Source organism: Asterias rubens, chromosome 12 (assembly GCF_902459465.1).
Source record: "Asterias rubens chromosome 12, eAstRub1.3, whole genome shotgun sequence".
NCBI classification, from domain to species: Eukaryota; Metazoa; Echinodermata; class Asteroidea; order Forcipulatida; family Asteriidae; genus Asterias; species Asterias rubens.
In genome coordinates, this window is record NC_047073.1 from 14,145,022 (window position 1) to 14,166,207 (window position 21,186).

Sequence of the window (21,186 nt, forward strand, 5' to 3'; positions counted from 1 at the left end):
AAGCCTACTATTGGTGTCAAATACCCAAAATGCTAAAGAGCAGAAAGTTCTGCTGTTTCTTATTCGATTTCTCCAGATACATTTGGTCGATTTTAATGATTCAAGGTTGCTTCCTTTTTCCCAATTCGATTTCTCAAGATACATTTTGTTGGTTGATAACATCTTTTCCCACTACTTAAAATTATAAACAAGAACCTGTGAAATGTTGTAGGTATCTGTGCCAGTAAACACACATGCAGTGATAACCTAAACCCCATGATTACGCCTTATAAACTTTTGTTCAGATAAGAAAGATTGTGTTGAAAACTGCTCTTTCCCAAACCAGTGAGTACCAAACCATAGTTCTCGTTGGCAAACTCGGGTCTGCTTTTAATGCATGATTCACATAAAGGCAGAAATCAGTTGAGTTAAAGTCAGAAGTGAGAAAGTTTTTTGTTTTTACCTCTCCAACGACTGACGTCGATACGCCTTCTTCCCTTTGTTGCAGCTTCAGCTCTTCAACCTCCACTTCCAGTGAAAGAATTCGCTGATTGGAAATCCTGAGAAAGAAGACAAGTAATGAGTTATGCCATATTCATTTTCGTTTTACCCATTTACACCGATGTGTGTTAGCACTTTAAACTCAGTACTTTTCTGAGCTCTGTAAAAACATATCACAAGCATATTACTCGGGTGGGATTCGAACCCACAACCTGTGCATTTCTAGAGCAGTGTTTTATCAACTTGACCACCCAGATTGCCCAGTAGCTAGAGGCAGCTTGAATCCAATATTTTAGCAGGGGGTACCGCTCTGTGATATGGTTGGTAAGACATTTGGTCTTTATCTTAATTTGGCGGTTTTTATCTTGATTTTAAATATCTTTTTAATGTTGTCATTTAAAAAAAATTCTAATGTTTGTTTGTAGCTGTTGGGCTCCTCGGGAAAAACAACATTTTGCTGAGAGGGTAATCAAGAAATAGATAATAATAATTACAATAATAATAAACAGTTTTTATATCTCCCTTTTCACACCTGAGGGCCTTCTGAAAGTGCTCGAACATCATTACATGAACACCTGGTCACTGGCCCATTAAATTCATTTCTTAAAACATCTTAGATCCCTGGGGAGTATACATGGTATACAGCCTGTAAGCTAAATCAATCCCAAGAACCAACTCTGCCCTCACAGGTACACATTTACCCCTGGGTGAAGAGAAGCAATTATAATTAAGTGTCTTGCTCAGGGACACAAGTGTCATGACCGGGATTCGAACCAAAACTCCAAAGACTCAACCACCAGAGCTTGAATTTGATGTTCCTTTACCACTCAGCCATGACACCCTAGTAAATAAATAATAAATAAATACCTGTTTTCCGACTCTAGGTCGTTCCGTCTGGCGTTTGAGTCATCCAGAAGGCTCTGTAACAGCTGTGTGTTTTCGTCGCTTGACTCTCCTGCTTTCAATTTCAACATCTTGTTCTCGTGCTGAAGGCGGATGATCTTTTCTCTGAAAGAGAAGACAGTTTTCTTATAAATGAGACGACAAAAACTTTCATTTTACAAAACAAAGAGCTCTAAACTCTTCCACGTGCCGACCGGTCACTAGCAACCGGAAAATCCCTTCAGTAAAAGAGTTGTAAAACGAAAATTAAAGACAGCACACACACACAATTTTCAGAATGGGTGCTATTATGATGTTTTCGAGGTCGCCATTCGGTAAGGAAATAATTCACATAAGTGGTACTTGAAAGGGTTAAAGATGAAGGGAAATAAGGGAAATTAAATTTTGCACTGATGTCATTTTTTATGCATTTGTGCAATGAAGGAAATAAAAATAAAAAATTAAATAAAATTGACTCATTTCCCTCATGTGAAGTGCGTTACACAACACACGGGACCAACAACTTTACAAAGGACACAGGTGTCAAGACAAGGACTCGAACCCACACTCTGCTGATCAGAAACAACACAGCTTGAGTCCAGTTTTCTTCACCGCTAGGCCACTCAATCCACTTTGATACCATGCGTTGGACTATAGGACGTCCTTAGTAACAATAGCAATGAGTTGTAGCCAAAGTTGTAGCCATCAAATTAGATACAGCCTTCGGGTTGAGTGTTAACTAAGCCTAGAAGACTAGTCGCGCCATAAACAGTTGCGACTTCGACACTAGTCGTGACTAATTTATAATTCCCATGATGCATTACAGCATATTGTTTGCCGCAGGTGCAATTTAGTCAAATTTGTGTGAAAAGGATTGACAGGTTGTGTCACTGATGTCTGATTGTGTTTTGAATGTAAATTATGATGTTCTGAGTTACACAATTGGTTCGAAAGCAGGAAGTTGCGACTATTTTTGTAGTTGTCGTGGCGGCCAACTAACCGAGTAGTTAAATAGCGGTAGTTGCAACTCGACTAAGCAATCAATAGTCGCGACACTAGTCGCACAGGCTAAGTATTAAAGGCAGTGGACACTAGTGGTAGTTACTCAAAATAAGTACTAGCATAAAACCTTACTTGGTAATGAGTAATGCCCCTTATTTTTGACCGCGCGGGGGCGCTATAAATAGTATTTTGATCACTTCCGGGGGTACACGCGATTCGCCCTGCACAAATTAATAGGCGTTCTGTCACTTTTGTTGCGCCGTAGTTTCAATTTGCTTTAGAGGTGGATTATAACGGCTCCTTTTAAAGTCTTATTGTCTGTGATGGATTAGATGTCTGTGGTTATAATGTGTTCCAATCTTCAAAAACTGTTTTGCGTATGAATGAATATACCCCCGGAAGTGATTGAGAGCGCCCTCACGCGGTCAAAAATATGGCCCATTGGGAGAGGTTGAGAGTATAAACATTGTAAGAAATGTCTCCCTCTGAATTGACGTAGTTTACGAGAAAGAAGTAATTTTCCACGAATTTGATTTTGAGACCTCAAGTTTAGAATTTGAGGTCTCGAAATCAAGCATCTGAAAGCACACAACTTCGTGTGACCAGGGTGTTTTTTCTTTCATTATTATCCCGCAACTTCGATGACCAGTTGAGCTCAAATTTTCACAGGTTTGTCACTTTATGCAAACGTTGATATACACCAACTGAGAAGACTGGTCTTTGACAATTACCAATAGTGTCCAATGTCTTTAAACATACCTTATTTCTGAAGGAAGCATATCAGCAAATCCCGAGGACAAGGGGCTGCCCGGGCTGGATGGCCTGTCGGGTGACAAACCCATACCGACATTGCCAGCGAGCTGGTTGCAGGTCAACTCATCATTGGTTTCTCGGAGTGAATCTCGCTCAACTCTCAACCGCTGCAAAAAGTTACAAGTCAAAGTTTTGTATTTGGTTATTGGGTTTGGGTACTGTTTGTTTTACAAAACACAGTGTCCACAGATTTATACTACCTCAGTTTAAAGATATTGATAGTAGAAAGCTTCCCTGAAAATATTATTCGCTGAGGTGCTATAGTTTTTGAGAAATGAGTAAGACAAGTCACAAAAATAATCTTCATCTCAATGATACGACAGTAATTTTAGCATGTACGAACTCCTCCCTAAACTCCAACCAATAACTACCTATTCCAGCTTCAAAACCCATTTGAAAATTTATTTTTGTGCTTACTTATACTATTTGCAATCTGGCTTCGGCATCTCTCCTGTGCCAGGAGTGTCTTTAAGACAGACAAGGTGCATTATAAATTGCCACTATTATTATTATTATTGTTATTATTATGAAAAAACATTTTTACGTGACATTGTCTTACTCATTTCTCAAAAACTCTTAAAAAGGAGAAATCACATCCCTGCATCATTCTATTTCAAACCATAACCGTAAACTTAACTACATACCTCTAGTTCTGTTTGCATCTGACCAACTCTTTCAAGTTGTCGCTTGCCTTCAAAGTCTGCCTTGTCAGCTCGCCTGGTTTCTTCTGAGACTTTTGCGTGGAGCTCGTGCACTTGCCGTTTGTAATTCTCAAGCTGCGACTTTAAGGCACTTGCTTTTTTTAGTTCCTGGAAAGGACAAGAATAGAATATTAAGGAAGGGACAGATTTTGAAGTGCCCGAACAAAAAAGTATGAAATAAACAAAAATGTGATTATTCCTGAAAAGGGCTTGAAGGCCACGACTCCCGAGTTCTTTCTTTGGGACATTAGACACTCCTTATCATTAGCTGTGTCTCAGATCAATGCACAGTGGAAAAAATGTTGATTTATTTTAGGGGAAACTTGTGCTGGGTGGCACAGTGTATTTTGCTTAAAATTATAATTCCTTGGCAGGCCAGCACCACCCACCGTCGCTACAACACTGGTCGTCCATCGGTGAACAATTTCCCTTGTATAGCAAAGCAAAGGGCTATGCAAAATGTATCCGTTGCTACTCAAAAATAATCATTTGCTACTCAAATCACCATTCAGTGTGATATTTTGCAAAGCAAAAGTGTTGGATGAAATCGTTCCCTGTCCATGGTTTATTACCTCTTCTAGTTCCACTGTGTTCTGCATGTACATCGTGTTTTTATCCTCCAGAAGCTTGACCTGCCTCTTCAGGTCACCGAGGTCCTCCAGCTTCTTCTTGTAAGTCTCTATTGCCATCTCGTACTTCGAGGCTTTGTCTGATGTGTGCCGCAAGACGTCCATTTCATCCTTCAAGGCTCTTGCCTCCTCCGCAAGACTTGTTAGCTGCTCATTCTGGGTGTAAGGGGAGGGGATTAGTCAAGTTTCATGGATTTAAAAGAAGTTCTTTGGTACCAGTTTTATTTTGGATTTAGATGGTTTTGAGTCTATTTGTGTTGGGCTTTGAGGATCGTTTCGGACCTTGTCTTGTTTGGGTTTAAAAAAGCGTTTGAAAGCAATCGCAATCATTTATTTTTATCTTTGGCGGGGTCTGATTGTACACATTTTCAGATGACAGTTTTTATGCTTTTGTATAACCTTGAAAGGCCCTGTCCAACTTGTAATTCATTGTGTATGTCTATAGATTTAAAATAAAAAACAACATAAATAAATACTAGCAAAGTCTGTCCCAAGCCAATACGGCTCATCAGACCGGTGTTTGTATCTGGTTTAAAGGGTCTTGGTATTTTAGTAAGACACAAAACACAATGTCCACAGATTTAAATTAAACTCGAGCAGTTTTAAAACAATGATGGTAGAAAGCTTCCCTTAAAATAGTAGTAAAACAAGTCACAAAAATAATTTTTGTCTCTAAAGACAAAAATTATTTTAGCATGTAAAACGTATTTCCGTTACATTGTTTTACTCTATTCTTAAAAACTACAGGACCTCAGCTAGTAATATTTTAGGGTAAGCTTTCTACTATCATAACCTTTAAACGGTGTAAGTTTAATGTAAATCTGTGAACATTGTGTTACAAAAAGTACCCAAATCCTTTAATTGACCATTAACTATTTTTTTGCAGTTATACCACTAGTCTTTTTGGTTGGTAAGTTATCTGCAAAGGCTAATTGTATTTTCTCAACAATATTACTAGTAACATTTTTGAAGGGAAACCAAACAGAGAAATTCTCTTGAGAGGGTGAACCTATCTTACTTTCTGGGATATCTCAATCACCTCCCTCTCCAGAATGTCAACTCTGATCTGGAGATCGTCTTTTTGGTTTTCCAGCCGGAAGTTCTCTTCTTGGAACTCTTCCACTGTTTGCTGAAGGTGCTGGTGCCTCCGTCCCGCTGGGGTACTACATTAACAGAAAATGACAAATCGCAGACGTTAAAATGACAGCAAGATAACTGACAATCAGAAAAAAACTTTTTATTTCAGACCTGAGCCTAGTTTTATAGAGTTGCGATAAGAAGAACAAGAAAGAAATTCACTCAAAACGGAAAACGACAAATCGGAGATATTAAAAATGACAGCAAGATAACTGACAATCAGAAAAAAACTTTTTATTTCAGACCTGAGCCTAGTTTTATAGAGTTGCGACAAGAAGAACAAGAACAAAATTCACTCAAAATGGAAAAAGACAAATCGGAGATATTAAAAATGACAGCAAGATAACTGACAATCAGAAAAAAACTTTTATTTCAGACCTGAGCCTAGTTTTAAAGAGTTGCGACAAGAAGAACAAGAAAAAAATTCACTCAAAGCGGAAAAAGACAAATCAGAGATATTAAAAATGACAGCAAGATAACTGACAACCAGAAAAAAACTTTTTATTTCAGACCTGAGCCTAGTTTTATAGAGTTGCGACAAGAAGAACAAGAAAAAAATTCACTCAAAAGGGGGGTTCTCAATATTAGTGCTCCATTAAGACAGCTCAGTGCGTCAAGTTCAAACATATTTGGTTTGCGGTAACACCATGTGTGTATCTACTTGCCAGGTAGAGTTTGTTCTTAGGGAACTGTCTTTTTTGTTCCAATATCGCAGAGTAGATTTATCAGATGTTCGGGAGACTTCTCAGTTCTGAAAAGAACTGTTGGAGATATTAAAAATGACAGCAAAATAACTGCCAATCAGAAAAACTTTTTTTATTTCAGACCTGAGCCTAGTTTCATAGAGTTGCGACAAGAAGAACAAGAAAGAAATTCACTCAAAAGGGGGTTCTCACTATGTGCTTTATCAAGACAGCTCAGTGCGTAAAGTTCATAAATATACCTTTGAACTGCCCTACATAAATGTGGAGATTTTTGAACATTTTGTGCAGAGGAGTCAAAGGCAAGTAATGAAACAGGAGGACACCTTAAACTTTCCAAGATATAACAAGAAGCAACTTCACTTTCAAGAGTTACACAGGAGCTCACAGGTCATTTGAAGAAGGAAAAAACCCACAACCCATGCCTGATACTTCACGAAGGCAACAAAGGCGGTTGACTCCATGCCCCTTTGTTGTTGCCTTGGTGACCTTGAAATGCTCCAGTAGAAATTTTACAATTTCATCATAGGGTGCACATTCATCATAGAAGAAAATGATATGGTGCCCTTCACCTTTCAGAAACGAAGCATACAGACCTGACAATGTACATGTATGGGTTTTTAAGCTACTGAGCAGAAATCACAGCTTAAAACCATTTTTTGGTACTTTTTTTTAGGAGGGGGGGGGGTGCTGAATATTGAGTTGTGAACCAGTCAGGAGAAAGTGAATCAGTTTTTGGAACATAAGTTGTTTTGACAAAAGCAGGGATAAGATAGGCTGTTGGGAAAAACAAAACCCCTGAACTATGATAGCGCAAAGCTTACAAGCTTTTAAGTGCGAAGCCTGCTTTTACATACATTTATCTTTGGTTTTGAAAGCCCTACACTGTAATATGGGGTGCTCCATACAGTTTGATCTTAATTTTCTAATGAGTTTGACCTTAGTTATAAAATATTTAAATGTAGAAGAACAAAAAAGAGGGGGACAAAAAATGGATTTCTGGATTTTTGAAAAAAGGAAATCACATCCCTGAAAAAGCAAAGCTATATGTATGCAGCACAGCGTAGCAAGATTACAAGGCTTAACCACCCTGCTCAGATTCAAAACAAGAGATTTATAATGCTTTTAAATTTAAACCATATTAATAGCAAGCATCTTGTTAGTTGGTGTTAACGTTAGAATCATGCATTTTTTTAAAGGGGAAAGTACATCACATCATTGGTATTTACAGGAATAAACTAAAAAATAAAAAGTGTAAAGGGGGCACTACATTTAGAATCTCATTCTCTAGTCTTCAATAACACCATCACAAAACAAGCAAAGTCTAAAAATGTTTAATGACCTTACGTTTGACCCCCCCCCAAAAAGTCACTATGTGACCCAAGCACAGTCTCATATGTGTGCGTTGTAGTGACGTTTAACCCTTGAAGAGACTGTGCTAATGTCAAAACGTCATGCCATTTAAGGAACAAATTTGTTCGAGTTGGTCTTTGAAGGCGTTCGTAACCGTTTGTTATAAAATGCATAATGGTTAGAAAGATGATTTAAAAGTAGAATACAATGATCACAAATTTGCCTTGAAATTGCGTGGTTTTCCATTTACTTTACAAACTAACACGGTCGGCCATTTATGGGAGTAAAAAATTTGACTCCCACAAATGGCCGACCGGGTTAGTCGATGAGGTTGAGTGATACCTGTGTGGATCATTATATTCTACTTTTAAAATGTCTTTCTAATCATATGCATTTTATAACAAACTGTTACAAAAGCTTTTCAAAGACCAACTCGACCAATTAAAAGCAACGTGTTGCTTTAACAATGTTCGCCTTAACAGACTTAATTAAGCCCAGGAAAAGACTGTGTACCATTGTAAATAAATCATGTTTATTATTACAGGCGGCACCAGTAGGAAAGTTCACAACCATTTGATTTAAATGAAAGAAAGAAAAAAAAAACAAAAAAAAAAACTCCATCCTAAAAAAAAGACTACAAGAATACGACCATTCAGAGTAATCAACATTTTTTCATTCAATTCTTTTCTTTTTTCAACCCAGCCCAAATCTCAATTTATAAATATTTGACGCTGTATTTAAAAAAATATAACCATGTATACGTGTACACTGAACAAAAAAGAAATGCTTAAAATGAGGCAGATATTTGAGATTTTCAATGGCTTTTCCTGGCAGCGTTGTAGTTTAGGAAATACGTGCCATCTAGAATAATGGAGGTTGGTTGTCCAAACAATTTTCCCCTCTTTTAATTCTAAACTTTATTTGAAATTTTTAGGTAACTCTTTTGACCCCCAATTTAGAATTTTCTTTTTACATTGGTTACTCTCAATGGCCACATACCAAAATAAAATTTCTACAGTATTTGCCACATACCAAAATAAAATGTCTAAAGTATTAAGAGAATCTACATCAAAATAGGCATAAAACTGCTGGTAACAAACTGGGATCATCGAAAGAAGGCGAAAAAAAAGAAGGGAACAAAAGTAAGAGGGTTCACTCACTGTCCCAGCCACCAAGAAAACATTGGACATCACCTGGAAATTTCCAGCATGCACAACAGTATTCATGAATAATTCATGAATAGTTCAAGACCATGCATTATGCAAGCCTTGTATACATTACAAGCAATGTTCATGAATAATTCATGACCATGCATTCTGCAAGCCTTGCACACATTACAAGCAGCTCTGCAATTTACATAGATTTTTATATTGTCTGGTACAATGACGTGCTGGATCACAAGTTACCACTTAAATTAGAATTCCGCACACTATAGAGATAGTTGCTTTGGCTTTGTCACATGTTTAGGGGCAAGGTTTTGCTTAGTTACGTAAGAGACAGTGAACACCCATACATGATTCTGAATGGATGTGTGGCACACTGGCACCGGGGTTTGTTCATCTGGAGGTTGCTATACAAAATCTTGCCCGAAACCATTTGACATAGAAACTGTCTCTATAGTCTGAGGAATTCAAATGTAAGTGGCGTACATTGTGACTAAGCAAGTCATTGTAACAGACATTATTCAAATCTATTTTTAAAACAAAGCAGCTCTCCCTGTCCCTGAGACTATAGAGAGTACATGCTCATTATGCAAAGTAGCATGCCGAGCGTGTTTCATGAATAATTCATGTCATGCATTATGCATAGTCGGGAAGCCACTGATTGGCCAACTACCTGATTTGATCTTCTGGCTTTGCACTTTTTTTGCTTGAGGAAGCGGGAATAAGGGCATAAGAATAAAAAAAGTTAGTTTTCTTTCATACTGCATATTTTGGACATAAACAAAATTATCAGCGTTAAAAGCCCCAGAAATAGAACTTCTAAGAGATTATGAATAATATGCTGAATGAATGAAAGAAATGAAATTGAAGTAGTTATAAGAGTTATTGTAGTTACTGTATTAAACCCAATTCACCTGATGCCATCATCACAATAATCTTGGATCCCCCATTTTGGGAGTCAAATGTACACAGAAAAAGCGACCCCTTAAAACGTTGGAAATGGTAGACGCACATCATGCTGTGCTTTCCACTTTGTGCAAGAGATCAATACTGTCAGGCAAAAAAGTGTGTAACAGGAAACATCTAGCTCTTAAAGTTTGTCCCCCCCCCCCCCGAAAAAATTATCATAGGGTATAAAAAAAAAAAAAACTGCTCAGTTTCATTAGATGTGTTTCATCATAGGTGGGTCCTTTTATCCGGGGAATACTCGCCCCTTCAAGAGCCCTGTCAAGGTTACTAGCCAAACAATCATGTCACATGTACAATTTGTAACTGGTGTACTACTAATTTCTGCTTAGCAGACAATTGTTAAGCAATATTTTCTGCTTAAGCAACTCTTTGAAGTTGGGACGTGGTACCTTCCTCATGTTTAACATCCGCAATCCAACCTTCTACATATTGTCATTTGTATTTCCTTTTAATATCGTCTAAACCAGGATGCAGAAATACAAGACATCTCAGAAGAAGGATGTTGTTATGAATCGTCTAGGAGTGTGAGATTACCTTGGGTCGTCCACGCTGTCGCCTTGGTCGAGCCTCTGGTGTAGGTGCTCATTCTCGATCTGTAAAGTATTCCTCTCCTCCGTCATGGTAGCGACCTAGAAAACAATCGTGTCAAATGCTTTTGTTTACTCTTGACCCTCCTACTGTGCATACATTTAATATCAACAGGGGTTTTGAATGCTGAATGCGGAAGCCACGGCTTCTGTTGTCTGGTCTAAACATTGGTACCCCTTTAAAAGTTTCCCAAAGACTTTTCCAATGGAATTGCTCTTTGCAAAAAGGTTTTGAAAAGCTTCTGCTAATCGATGTAAAACCATACCTGAACATCCAGTTCATGACATCGTTGCAGGACCTCCTCCTTGTCCAGCAGGGCGTGCTGGAGATCATCCATGGTCCTTTTTAGCTGACGCTCTATCTCAGCGTAGGCCTCGGGAGGAGGCTCGCTGGAGGGCATTTCTTTGGACATCAGCTCCTGGATGGCGTTCATCACGGCGTGCTGAACTGACTCCTCCATTCCCATGATTACGTTGATGTATTCTACGGAAACAAAAAACCCACAACCAAATAATAATAATTAATAATATTTATAAAGTGCCTTTTACGAGAGTTACAAAGAGCTGTACATAGTATCTACATTTAAAATGTTTTAATTGCTTTTTTAAATGCAGAAACAGGCTACCAGCCAAAATTATATTAAGTTTGCATTATTGTGGCTGGTGCCCTACTCAATTTTTACTCAGTAAAGAAATTTGCTTAGCATTATTTTCTGTGTAGGCATGCTGAACTGACTCTATACTCCTCCATTCGCATGATCACGTTGATCTATCCTACGGAAAATCGTTTTTGAAGATGTATATGTAATATATTTTACCTGTACAAGTTGCAGCTTCAATAGTCGCAAGTTTTTTTTTAGGAAAATGTGTAAATCGTAGAGCATTGTTTTCAGGAGAGTCGGGTAAATACGTCGTACATGCTAAAATAATTTTCGTCTCACCGAGGCAAAAAAATATTCTTGTGAAATTGTTTTACTCATTCTCCAAAAACTACAGCAACTCAGCAAGTGTTAATTTGAGTGACGTTTTTGTATTATCATCTTAAAAATCTGTGTCATGTAAATCTGTGGAAGTTTGTGTGTTTTGTGTCGTACAAAAAGTACCCAAACCGTTTAAATGCAAAATTGTAATACACATTATGAACTTCAACCCCTTCATTTATACTCTTTGGGTGAAGAGAAGCAATTATAGTAAACCATCTTACTCAAAGATACAAGTGTTATGATCAGGATTTAAACCCACACACCAATGACATACATGTAGCCACCAGGTCCTAATTTCATGCAGCTGCTTAAGCATTAAATATCACTCAACAGATGTCTGCTGAGCAGCAATGAGCAGAATGAGTCACAACTTGTACATGGGACATAGTAGTTCAGCTAGTAACCTTATTCTGGTAAGCTTAATTTTGTGATGCTTAGCTACCCTTTGTGCTTAAGCAGCTCTATAAAATTGGGCACAGAACTTGAATTCAATGCTCTAAACTGCTAGGCCATGAGCCCTTGCATTAAAGGCAGTGGACACTATTGGTAATCACTCAAAATAATTATTAGCATAAAACCTTTCTTGGTGACGAGTAATGGGGAGAGGTTGATGGTACAAAACGGTGTTTTTTCCTTTCATAATTAACTTGCAAGTTCGATGACCGATTGAGCTCAAATTTTCACAGGTTTGTTATTTTATGCTTATGTTGAGATACACCAAGTGAGAAGACTGGTCTTTGACAATTACCAATAGTGTCCACTGCCTTTAACACCCTATATTATACATAAGTACACCAACCTTCTTTATGTTCGCAGTTCACCGCACACCCAAGCACCAATTGCAGTAATCGACCCATCTCTGCAAGGTCACGCCTTTCAGCGATCTTCGAGACATCAGGATGCTTGAAATCTCGAATCTGTTGCCCCAAAACCTTCAAAGAAGAAACACAAACAATAGTCACAATACTTAGGTGAAAAACATGCACCAGGCAAAGAGTTCCAAAGAGATGCAATACGTGAAATAAAGCTGTTGGCATATCAGCAAAGCAAGAGTGTATGAGGGTGAGAATAAGCAGAAAGCCTGGCGTCACGCTCAAACATCCTGAAAACAGTAACAAGGTCAGACACACTGGGGGCACATTCAGGCTCGATACTTCACAGAGGCAACAAAGATGATTGCCTCCATGCTTGCCCCTGGTAAATGCCTTTGGCCCTTGAAATGCTCAAAGTAGAAATTTATAATTTCCTTATAGGGCCTATAGGGTGACCTTTAGCAAGGAGAACATGCCTTGGTGCCCTGGCTCTCTCCAAAAACGAAGCATACAGACCGAAACATTTTCAATGAAAATTTCTGTAGAAAGACAGAGGCTCGCTACAGACATACAATGTACAGTAAGTTCTACTTGAAAACTGCCTGGTACAATGACTGCTTGATCACAATTTGCCACTTCAATTTGAATTCCTCAGACTATCAAGACAGTTGCTATGTTACATGATTTGGGGTAAGGTTATTGGTAGCTACGTAAGAGATGGTGAGCACCGAACACCCACACCAAATTCTGAATGGATGTGTATGTCACAATGGTACCAGGGTTTGCTCATCTGGAGGTTGCTATACAAAAGCTTGCCCTGAACCATTTGACATAGCAATCGCTCTATAGTCTGAGAAATTCAAATGTAAGCAGTGACTTGCGACTAAGCAAGTCTGCAAGTCAATGTACATGTACCAGACTTGATTCAAATCTACATGTAACTCCGAAATGGCTACATAGTGTATTCAATTCCTTTCAATATAGACAACTGTACATGTTATCAACCACGTATAAAACCCAAATTAATGACTACATGTAGGTTCAATCAAATTACGCGAGTAAACAACATGCTGCGCTTGACAGTCCGAGACGCGTAAACACAACAGGTGAATAAAACATTGACACATTACGATCCCTTGTAATGCAAGCACCCTGCTTTGAATTCTCTTTGTAGCATGAATCATACAGTGGACAACAAACTGCACGGTACTGTATGCAGTACTTGATATGTACAGTACACCGTGGGGTCGAAGCATGGTTTTTCAACCTCGTACTTCGGCTTCCTTGTACGAGGTTAAAAAAAATTCTTCTACCCCACGGTATACTGTACACCAAGTACTGCAGTACCATGCCAGTATTGTTATTCATGCTACCTGGTGTGAAATCAAAACGGGGTGCTTGCGTTAAAAAGCCTTGAGACAAGGCTAACACATGTTCAGATGACGGCCCAAGTACAAACCAGACACGATAGGATGGGGTTATTTTGGATCTGAGTCCTTCAATCCTTAATCCAATATCCTGTGACCATTAAGCTTCTCTGCTATTTTGGAAGGTTGGACTATTTTGACGGGACTGTATATGTTTGTACATGTGGGAGTATCGACCACACAGGAAAGGTTTTTAATAGGCCTTTAGATGTCCCCAATGCTACAGGAAGGGTCCGTTTGGGCTACTATGAGGTGAGGGTGGAAATGGAGTTCCCATAAGGCCCCGAACGATTTCCCTTGCATAGCAGAACAAAATGCCACACAAACTGTATCAGTCGCTATTCAAAAATCATGATTTTCTACTCGATATTGGCCTTCAGTGTGCACAAAATAAGTTCAGTCTAAATTTGTGGCTACCCATAAGACAAAATCGAAAACAGGATGGAGTTTTTTTAAAAATATTTAAAAAGCCACTCGACACATTTATAAAGACAACCGGATGGGGTATTTTTTGGTCTGAGTTTTTTTTTTGTCTGAGATCGTTAAAACGTTTCTTTTTTAGTTTGTTTCAAAAAAAAGGGAAAAAGGAGACAGCCTCTAAAAAGGAAGCAGGCAGGGATGCTTTTTTACTTGGCCTTTTTATATAGCTATGAATGTCCATACACAACTAGGCCAAACAGTAGCTTTGAACTTGTCCAGTTGACAAAACTTTCAGGCCTGATGCTTCGTTTTTGAAAGGGCAAAGAAAACTAAGGCGTTTTCTCTTTGGTAAAGGGCACCTCAATAAGGAAATTCCAGATTTCTATTGAAACATCAGGGAGGACTATCTTCCTCTATGGGAGGACCAAGGCAATTACCAGGAGCAAAATGCCTTGGTAAAGTATCAGGTCTGAATTTTGTATCCCTTTGAAAGACTGAACACCAAGATTTCTTACATCGTTGTAGAAGTCTAAAACGCCTTCCAATACTTTCTTGAGGTTACTGACTCGTATTCGCCAGTTATCCCCAACTTCCTTTTTTATCCTCCCGTACCATCCTGCATTGAAGAAATTGGGTGCTCTGAAAAAAAGAAGAAGAGAACAAAAAACTGTCATTGAAAACGACTGCAAAAAAAATTTGCTGGTTGTTAACATGCCACGTCAAAAGATTTTTTTGTCTAAACTCATGAACATAGTTTTTCCATTTAATTTATTCTGGTTGTGAAGGCAAGGACTCTCAGATTACACGACTTGCATCATTCAAGTGAACTGTCACCAAGATCCTCCCACAATTCATCAAAACCAGGGGCGAATCCACAAACGTTCTTGCAATGCTAGTTTTTGTTTCAATCCAGCAGGACTTTATGCGTGTTATCTTTTTACAATCTATTCCACCAGCTCAGCTGTCACAGATCCTTGGCTTTGTTGTGACTGACCCTGGCACTTCCCTATTAGCCTCCTACCATGCTTACTCAACTTCAGCCATTCAATCCAGAACAATTGCATTGTATCCATGTCAACATTAAAAGTGATACACTACCTGTACATGAAATGTACCTGATGCACTTTCACAAAGGCATTATGACACAGACACTGAATTGAATTCAGGACTGACAGACAGTGCAAGGACACTTCCAATATTATCAAAAATTACATTGTAATTATAGTTGTTTGAAGGTTCACTTTGAATTTGTGTTGAAATACTACAGAACCAAACCAGAAAACACGTGCCAGAGATATTGAATATCAAGCTTGAATGTGTGTACATAAACACAGTCTATCAAGGGGCACAGCAATTTCACTCTGGTAAGGGGCATGTTCATGTCTGATAAAACAAAATATGTCCTGAAACCTTGCAGAGAGCACCACAGCAAAAGCACTGGGCACCGCAGCAATTGCTGTGGGTGCCGTGGGTTATCTCAAGGCCCGAGTAAACATGTGATGTACTTCATGCTTAGTTTCAAATTTGACTGGTACTATGTATGTCTCATGTACACCAGTTTAGTAATAACCAAGTCATTTTTTTCTCAAGTCAAGTCGCAAGTCATCTTTGCTCTAAAGTCAAGTCAAAAGTAACTTATTGCTCAAGTCAAGTCAAGTCACAAGTCAAATTTTTCGCGTCAAGTCACAAGTAATTTTTCCCCCAAGTCAAGTCAAGTCGCAATTCAGTGAAATTGGTGACTCAAGTCTAAGTCACTGACTCGAGCCAACAACACTGGTGTACACTTATCCAGGCCTGATACTTCACGGAGATATCGAAGGCGATCGCCTTCGTTGCCCCAGGTCGATGCCTTGGTGCCCTTGAAATGCTCCAGTAGAAATTAACAATTTACTCATAGGGTGCCCTTTACTAAGGAGAAAATGCTTTGGTGCCCTTGCCCTTTCAAAAACGAAGCATACAGGCCTGCTCATCAATGCCACCAGAAAAGGTGTGGACTGATTCCAAAGAGCCTGGGGTTGATTTTACAAAGATAGTCCTTAACACTTAAGACTAGTTCTGTCCTGGGAGTTATTAAAAACTTTCAAAGGCTAGTCCTAAGTTAGAAACTCATCCTAACTCGAGATAAGACTTTCTAGTCTTAACTCTTTGTGAAATCCACCCCAGATCATGCTGTGGTCATGTATCCACCGAACCATGAAAAAAGGGTACACTCAATGGCCTTTCACCAACTATAAATAAGTCACAACTACTCCATTTCATCAATTGTGAAGCGGTCTCCACCACTGAGCTAATTGTCTGGGATATTGTATAGGTGTGAAACACTTCCCATTCTGATGGTAACATTTCATTGAAAAGAAGGGATGGATTCCAGAATCCGAGTTCCAACTTAAGACTTACAAGTAGCCTTCCAAGGATACCCTGAAGGCTAAATGCTCCCGGGTTCTAAATGCTTTTGTTAATCTTTTAGTTTTGTTCTATCCACCCCCTCAAACATGGGGGAGGGGGTGCAAGTGTTAGTATCCTGACCTAAGGTAAATTGGTTCCATCGTGTACTCATAAAAGTACAATGAGTTTTTACATGCAAGCCTCTAAAGTATCAATAAGTAAAACTCAAACAGTTAAGGTTACATTTTACTCAGACCAGGCCTAAGATCATCATCATCATCATCATCATCACACATACTCTATGTTTCCAAAACTAGTTTGGCAAGTTACGGAGACCGTGCCTTTTCCAGCTGCACACCGCGTCTCTGGAATTCCTTGCCAGACGAGCTGAGGGACACACCTGATCTGTCTACTTTCAAACACAACCTCAAGTCTCATCTGTTTAATTTGTCAGCTTGCTAGTTTCCGGCGCCATTGAATTGAGCTATTCCAGATACTGTGTGCCCTGTAAATGCTATGTTATTATTATTATTATTATTATGTACTGTATGCATGGTGGTTTAGTGAGTAAAATTGAATATTTGCTGTAAAACCCACGTACATAATGGAACGATTTTCCTTGTACATTTCTCTTGTACATTTTGCATCGATTTCCCTAATAGCAAAATGCTACAAAAAATGTTACTCTTGAAAATCTTGATTTGCTACTCAATTAGCAGTCTGTGCGCACCTAACTTGTTCAATTAACAATGTGTACAGCCACTTTTAATAAACAAGCTAAGACCCTGGCCTTAATCACAACCATGTGACATAAATTTGTTATTGTTTTTAATGAGAATTTGCCTAGGCCTATTTATCACAAGGCCGCTTTAAGGTGAGGTCTATTCACTAAAACTGAGTGTGCTATTGACCTAACTGTCACCAGAGATACATTGCCACCTACTCCTGGATCTGAAACAGGGTTGCCCCCTTCACAGTCCAAAGAGGTAGGCTCGAGCCTGGTACTCCTAGAACTATGAGGTTTTGTTCGGCTAGACGAAAGCCGAATGAAACCTCATAGTTCTAGAAGTAGGAGTCTCGCTGGTTGCAAATTTTACCTTCCCAACTTTCTACGAAGCAATTATGCTTAAGTGCCTCGCTCAAGGGCAGGGAATTGAACACACACACTTTGCTCGAGTCTCGAGTATGGTGAACTAGACTGCTTTGCCACGACTAGGGCTGGGCGATTAGTGAAATTTACTACTCGACTAGTCGTGCCTCAGATTGTTGCGACTTCGACACAAGTCGTCGCTAGTCGCAGGTGCAATAGTAAAATTCAAGCTGCAAGGATTTTGTCACTGATGTCCGATTGCATTTCATTAAATTTTGTAATGTTGTCCTGAGTAGTCTTGAGCTACACAATTGGTTCACTAAGCAGGTAGTCGCAACTATTTTTGTAGTAGTTGCAACTGTACTTTTGTAGTAGTTGTGACTCGACTAAGCAATCAAAAGTCGCAACTACAACACTAGTCGCACAAGTCGCCAAGCCAAGGCTTAGTCATGACAAGCCACGATAACTAACTCATCTCTAACATTATTACTGAATAAACAAACTTACATTTGACACAGAATCTGACTGAGAGCGACTCCATCTGTCAGCTCATCTACCGTCTCTGGATTGGCTTCTAAGTTAAAAGTTTGTACCTGCAAAAACAAAAGACAGAATAGATATGTACTAAATCTGCCATAATGATGATTTTACGGCCAACAAACAAGCCATTCCTCTAAAACTTAGTTAGTCCATGGAGCTATAAAAAGCTCCATGGTTAGTCCCAGTCTAACTATTTTACCCCAAATAGTGACTTTTTGAGGGTGTTTTTGTTTTACCTCTTAGATTTGCATTTTTATATATTGATAAGGATTATCGCAAGTCTCACTACAAACCGAGTTACTGATCAAAAATAATTGATTGTTTTTCCTAGCTACATGTACGCAGACAGTTGCGATAACTGTAACCTTCGATCCTCCCAAGGATCGACTCGCAGACCAGCATGACCAGAGGGTTCCAAATCCGAGCACGACGAGACAACCCCATTAAATTAACAAACCAATATGTCATACAGTGCAATTTCAACCATTTTTGTAAGACTTGTTTCTGTGAGTGAGTGTGTCAGTGACCAGATTGTAAACATTTTCGTACCCTGCCACCACTTTTTCATTATTTCATGAATTTACTCAAAAGTCAAAGTCAAACATGTCAAACGATATACTCTTACTTTTGGAAAAATTAGTGACAAATTGGTGGCAGAATTAGAATTAGACCCAGTTACTGGGGTGCTGTACTCCTTTTTCGAATTTTAACATTATCCCTATCAGTCGCACGACATTATCGGCTGTACTCCTTTTTTCGAATTTTTACATTATCGGTCGTATCAGTCGTACGACCGATAATGTCAAAATTCGAAAAAAGGAGTACAGCGCCCCAGTTACTGGGTCTAAATTAGGATTAGGAATAGACCCAGTAACTCATGCTACTGCTAGTAGTATGACAGAAAATTTCGAGGAAAAGTTTCCGTATGGCGCCACCACTTTTTCATTCGAAATAAAATAATATAGTATCTAATTTACCTGATTAATATATCCCTTTTTGTAAAAATGAGTGAAAAAGTGGTGGCGCCATACGGAAAGTTATCCAATTTCGAAAAATGAATACACTGCGCCCCAGTAACTGGGTCTAGATAAGGAAAGCTTTCTCAAAAACAGTGATGTAAACACATTTTGGAAAAGTTTCCGTATGGCGCCACCACTTTTTCATTCGATATGAAATAATATAGTATCTTATTTACCTCAATTAGATAACCCTTTTTGTACAAATTAGTGAAAAAGTGGTGGCGCCATACGGAAAGTTATCCCACATTTTCATTTAAACACAATCCCTGTCACTCAGTTTATACTACTAGTACTACTACTACTCTAAGAAGAAGACCCCCCCCCCCCATTTCGATTGTCCGAAGAGTGGGCAACTCTACGTGGAGATTCCTCTACGTACACACATACCGTGGAATCCCCATACCGTGTACGCTATAGATACGCGGCGAAGAAAAACTAAGTAAAAGGAACGTCAACAAACCCCTTTCTCCATGAACAAAAACGACAACAATATTCAACCAAGTACACTTACCCAGGTTAATAGACTTTCACAAAGTTCATCATGAGACATGTTGATAAAATCACGGGTTACAACTGAAGAAAACTACGGGTAAAAGCCCCTCTTCTAAATGACTAAGAAATTTTACCTGCCAAATAAACACTTCCTATAAAAACGTACACAACCGGTTAAATGTCGCTGGTGTCGTGCCACATTGAACGAGGTTCTGATTTTTTAACCACACGTAGGGGGCGTCTCAAGTACGGGACACCAGCGAACATGCTAATTATGCACCAAAACTGCAAGGTCGTATTTTTCCCTCACAAAACTTTCCACAAAGTCTGAGATGACCAAACTTACTATGAACTTTATTATTTTGGTGGACACTATTGCTAATTACCCAAAATAATTATTAGCATGAAGCCTTACTTGGTAACGAGTAATGGGGAGAGGTTGGTCGTATAAAACATTGTGAAAAACAGCTCCCTCTGAAGTGACGTAGTTTTTGAGAAAGAAGTAATTTTCAACGAATTTGATTTCGAGACCTCAAGTTTAGATTGAGGTCTTGAAATAAAGCATCTGAAAGCACACAACTTCGTGTGACAAGGGTGTTTTTTCTTTCATAGTTATCTCGCAACTCCAACGACCAATCGAGCTCAAGTTTTCACAGGTTTGTTTTTTTATACATATGTTGAGATACACCAAGTGAGAAGACTGGTCTTTGAAAATTACCAATAATAGTGTCCACACTACTAGCTGGCTCCCCTTATCTTAAAATTAGTAATTTACTAAGTGATTAAGCCCTCGATAATTTGATAATTTATAAACCATGACTTTCCATTAAAAACTTTCACAACAAAATATTTCACTGTGTGTGCATTGAAAATAAAAAAATATAGATATGCATAACTAAAAATAAATGCATTGAAAATAAATAAACAAATGCACTCGCCAAAAAAAAAAAAAAAAAAATGCAACACCAAAAGTGGCTGAAAGAATATGCGGTCTTATGGTCTTTGCCTGGTTTTATGTTGTGCGTTGTTCCATATAATCTTTTTATAAGGCTTGCGAACCAAACTCGGTTTCGTAAAGTTCGTGAAACTACTCTGGCAAATGTAATTAGCTGCATTGAAAATATAAATAACTTGTGTACTCGGAAATAAAATAAAGATTACACTACCGGGAAACTGGCTTTCAAAGATGTGAAATATTATTTTTTCCCAGCACATTTTTTTTTAAACTAAAACTTCTCATTAAAATAATAAAATTTATTCCCATCTGAAAGCACACAAATTCGTCCAACAAGGGTGTTTTTTCTTCATCTTTTTCTCCCAACTCTGATGACCGATTTGAGCTCAAATTTTCACCGGTTTGTTATTTTATGCATTTGTTGAGATACACGAACTGTGAAGGCTAGTCTTTGACAATTACCGTTAACATCTTTTGACTTTGCTTAGTACAATCGTGGAGGCTACCTCCATTGTATATTCCTATCAACTACCTTCATGAAATTCAGTCCTGGGCACAATTAATGACGTTGAGTCAAGAAATTTGATAAACACAAGAAAATCAAATTGAAAACAATAAAATGTATCAAAATAAAAAGAACTTCATT

General features: G+C 38.5%; 1 protein-coding gene across 1 annotated transcript in view; it reads right to left on the reverse strand.

Moving 5' to 3' along the window:
* Positions 1-19,726, reverse strand: part of LOC117297935 (protein Hook homolog 3-like) — a 29,050-nt gene extending 9,324 nt beyond the window's left edge. The window contains exons 1-13 of the mRNA XM_033781127.1: positions 19,605-19,726; positions 18,042-18,127; positions 14,575-14,698; positions 12,200-12,332; positions 10,684-10,901; positions 10,365-10,459; positions 9,535-9,567; positions 5,526-5,670; positions 4,451-4,663; positions 3,822-3,986; positions 3,124-3,284; positions 1,348-1,488; positions 443-539 (exon numbers count right to left, since the gene is read on the reverse strand). Coding sequence (XP_033637018.1) covers positions 443-539; positions 1,348-1,488; positions 3,124-3,284; positions 3,822-3,986; positions 4,451-4,663; positions 5,526-5,670; positions 9,535-9,567; positions 10,365-10,459; positions 10,684-10,901; positions 12,200-12,332; positions 14,575-14,698; positions 18,042-18,127; positions 19,605-19,643 — 1,650 coding nt within the window. The 5' untranslated portion in view covers positions 19,644-19,726. The remainder of the gene's footprint in view (positions 1-442; positions 540-1,347; positions 1,489-3,123; positions 3,285-3,821; positions 3,987-4,450; positions 4,664-5,525; positions 5,671-9,534; positions 9,568-10,364; positions 10,460-10,683; positions 10,902-12,199; positions 12,333-14,574; positions 14,699-18,041; positions 18,128-19,604) is intronic.
* Positions 19,727-21,186: the final 1,460 nt, after the last annotated feature.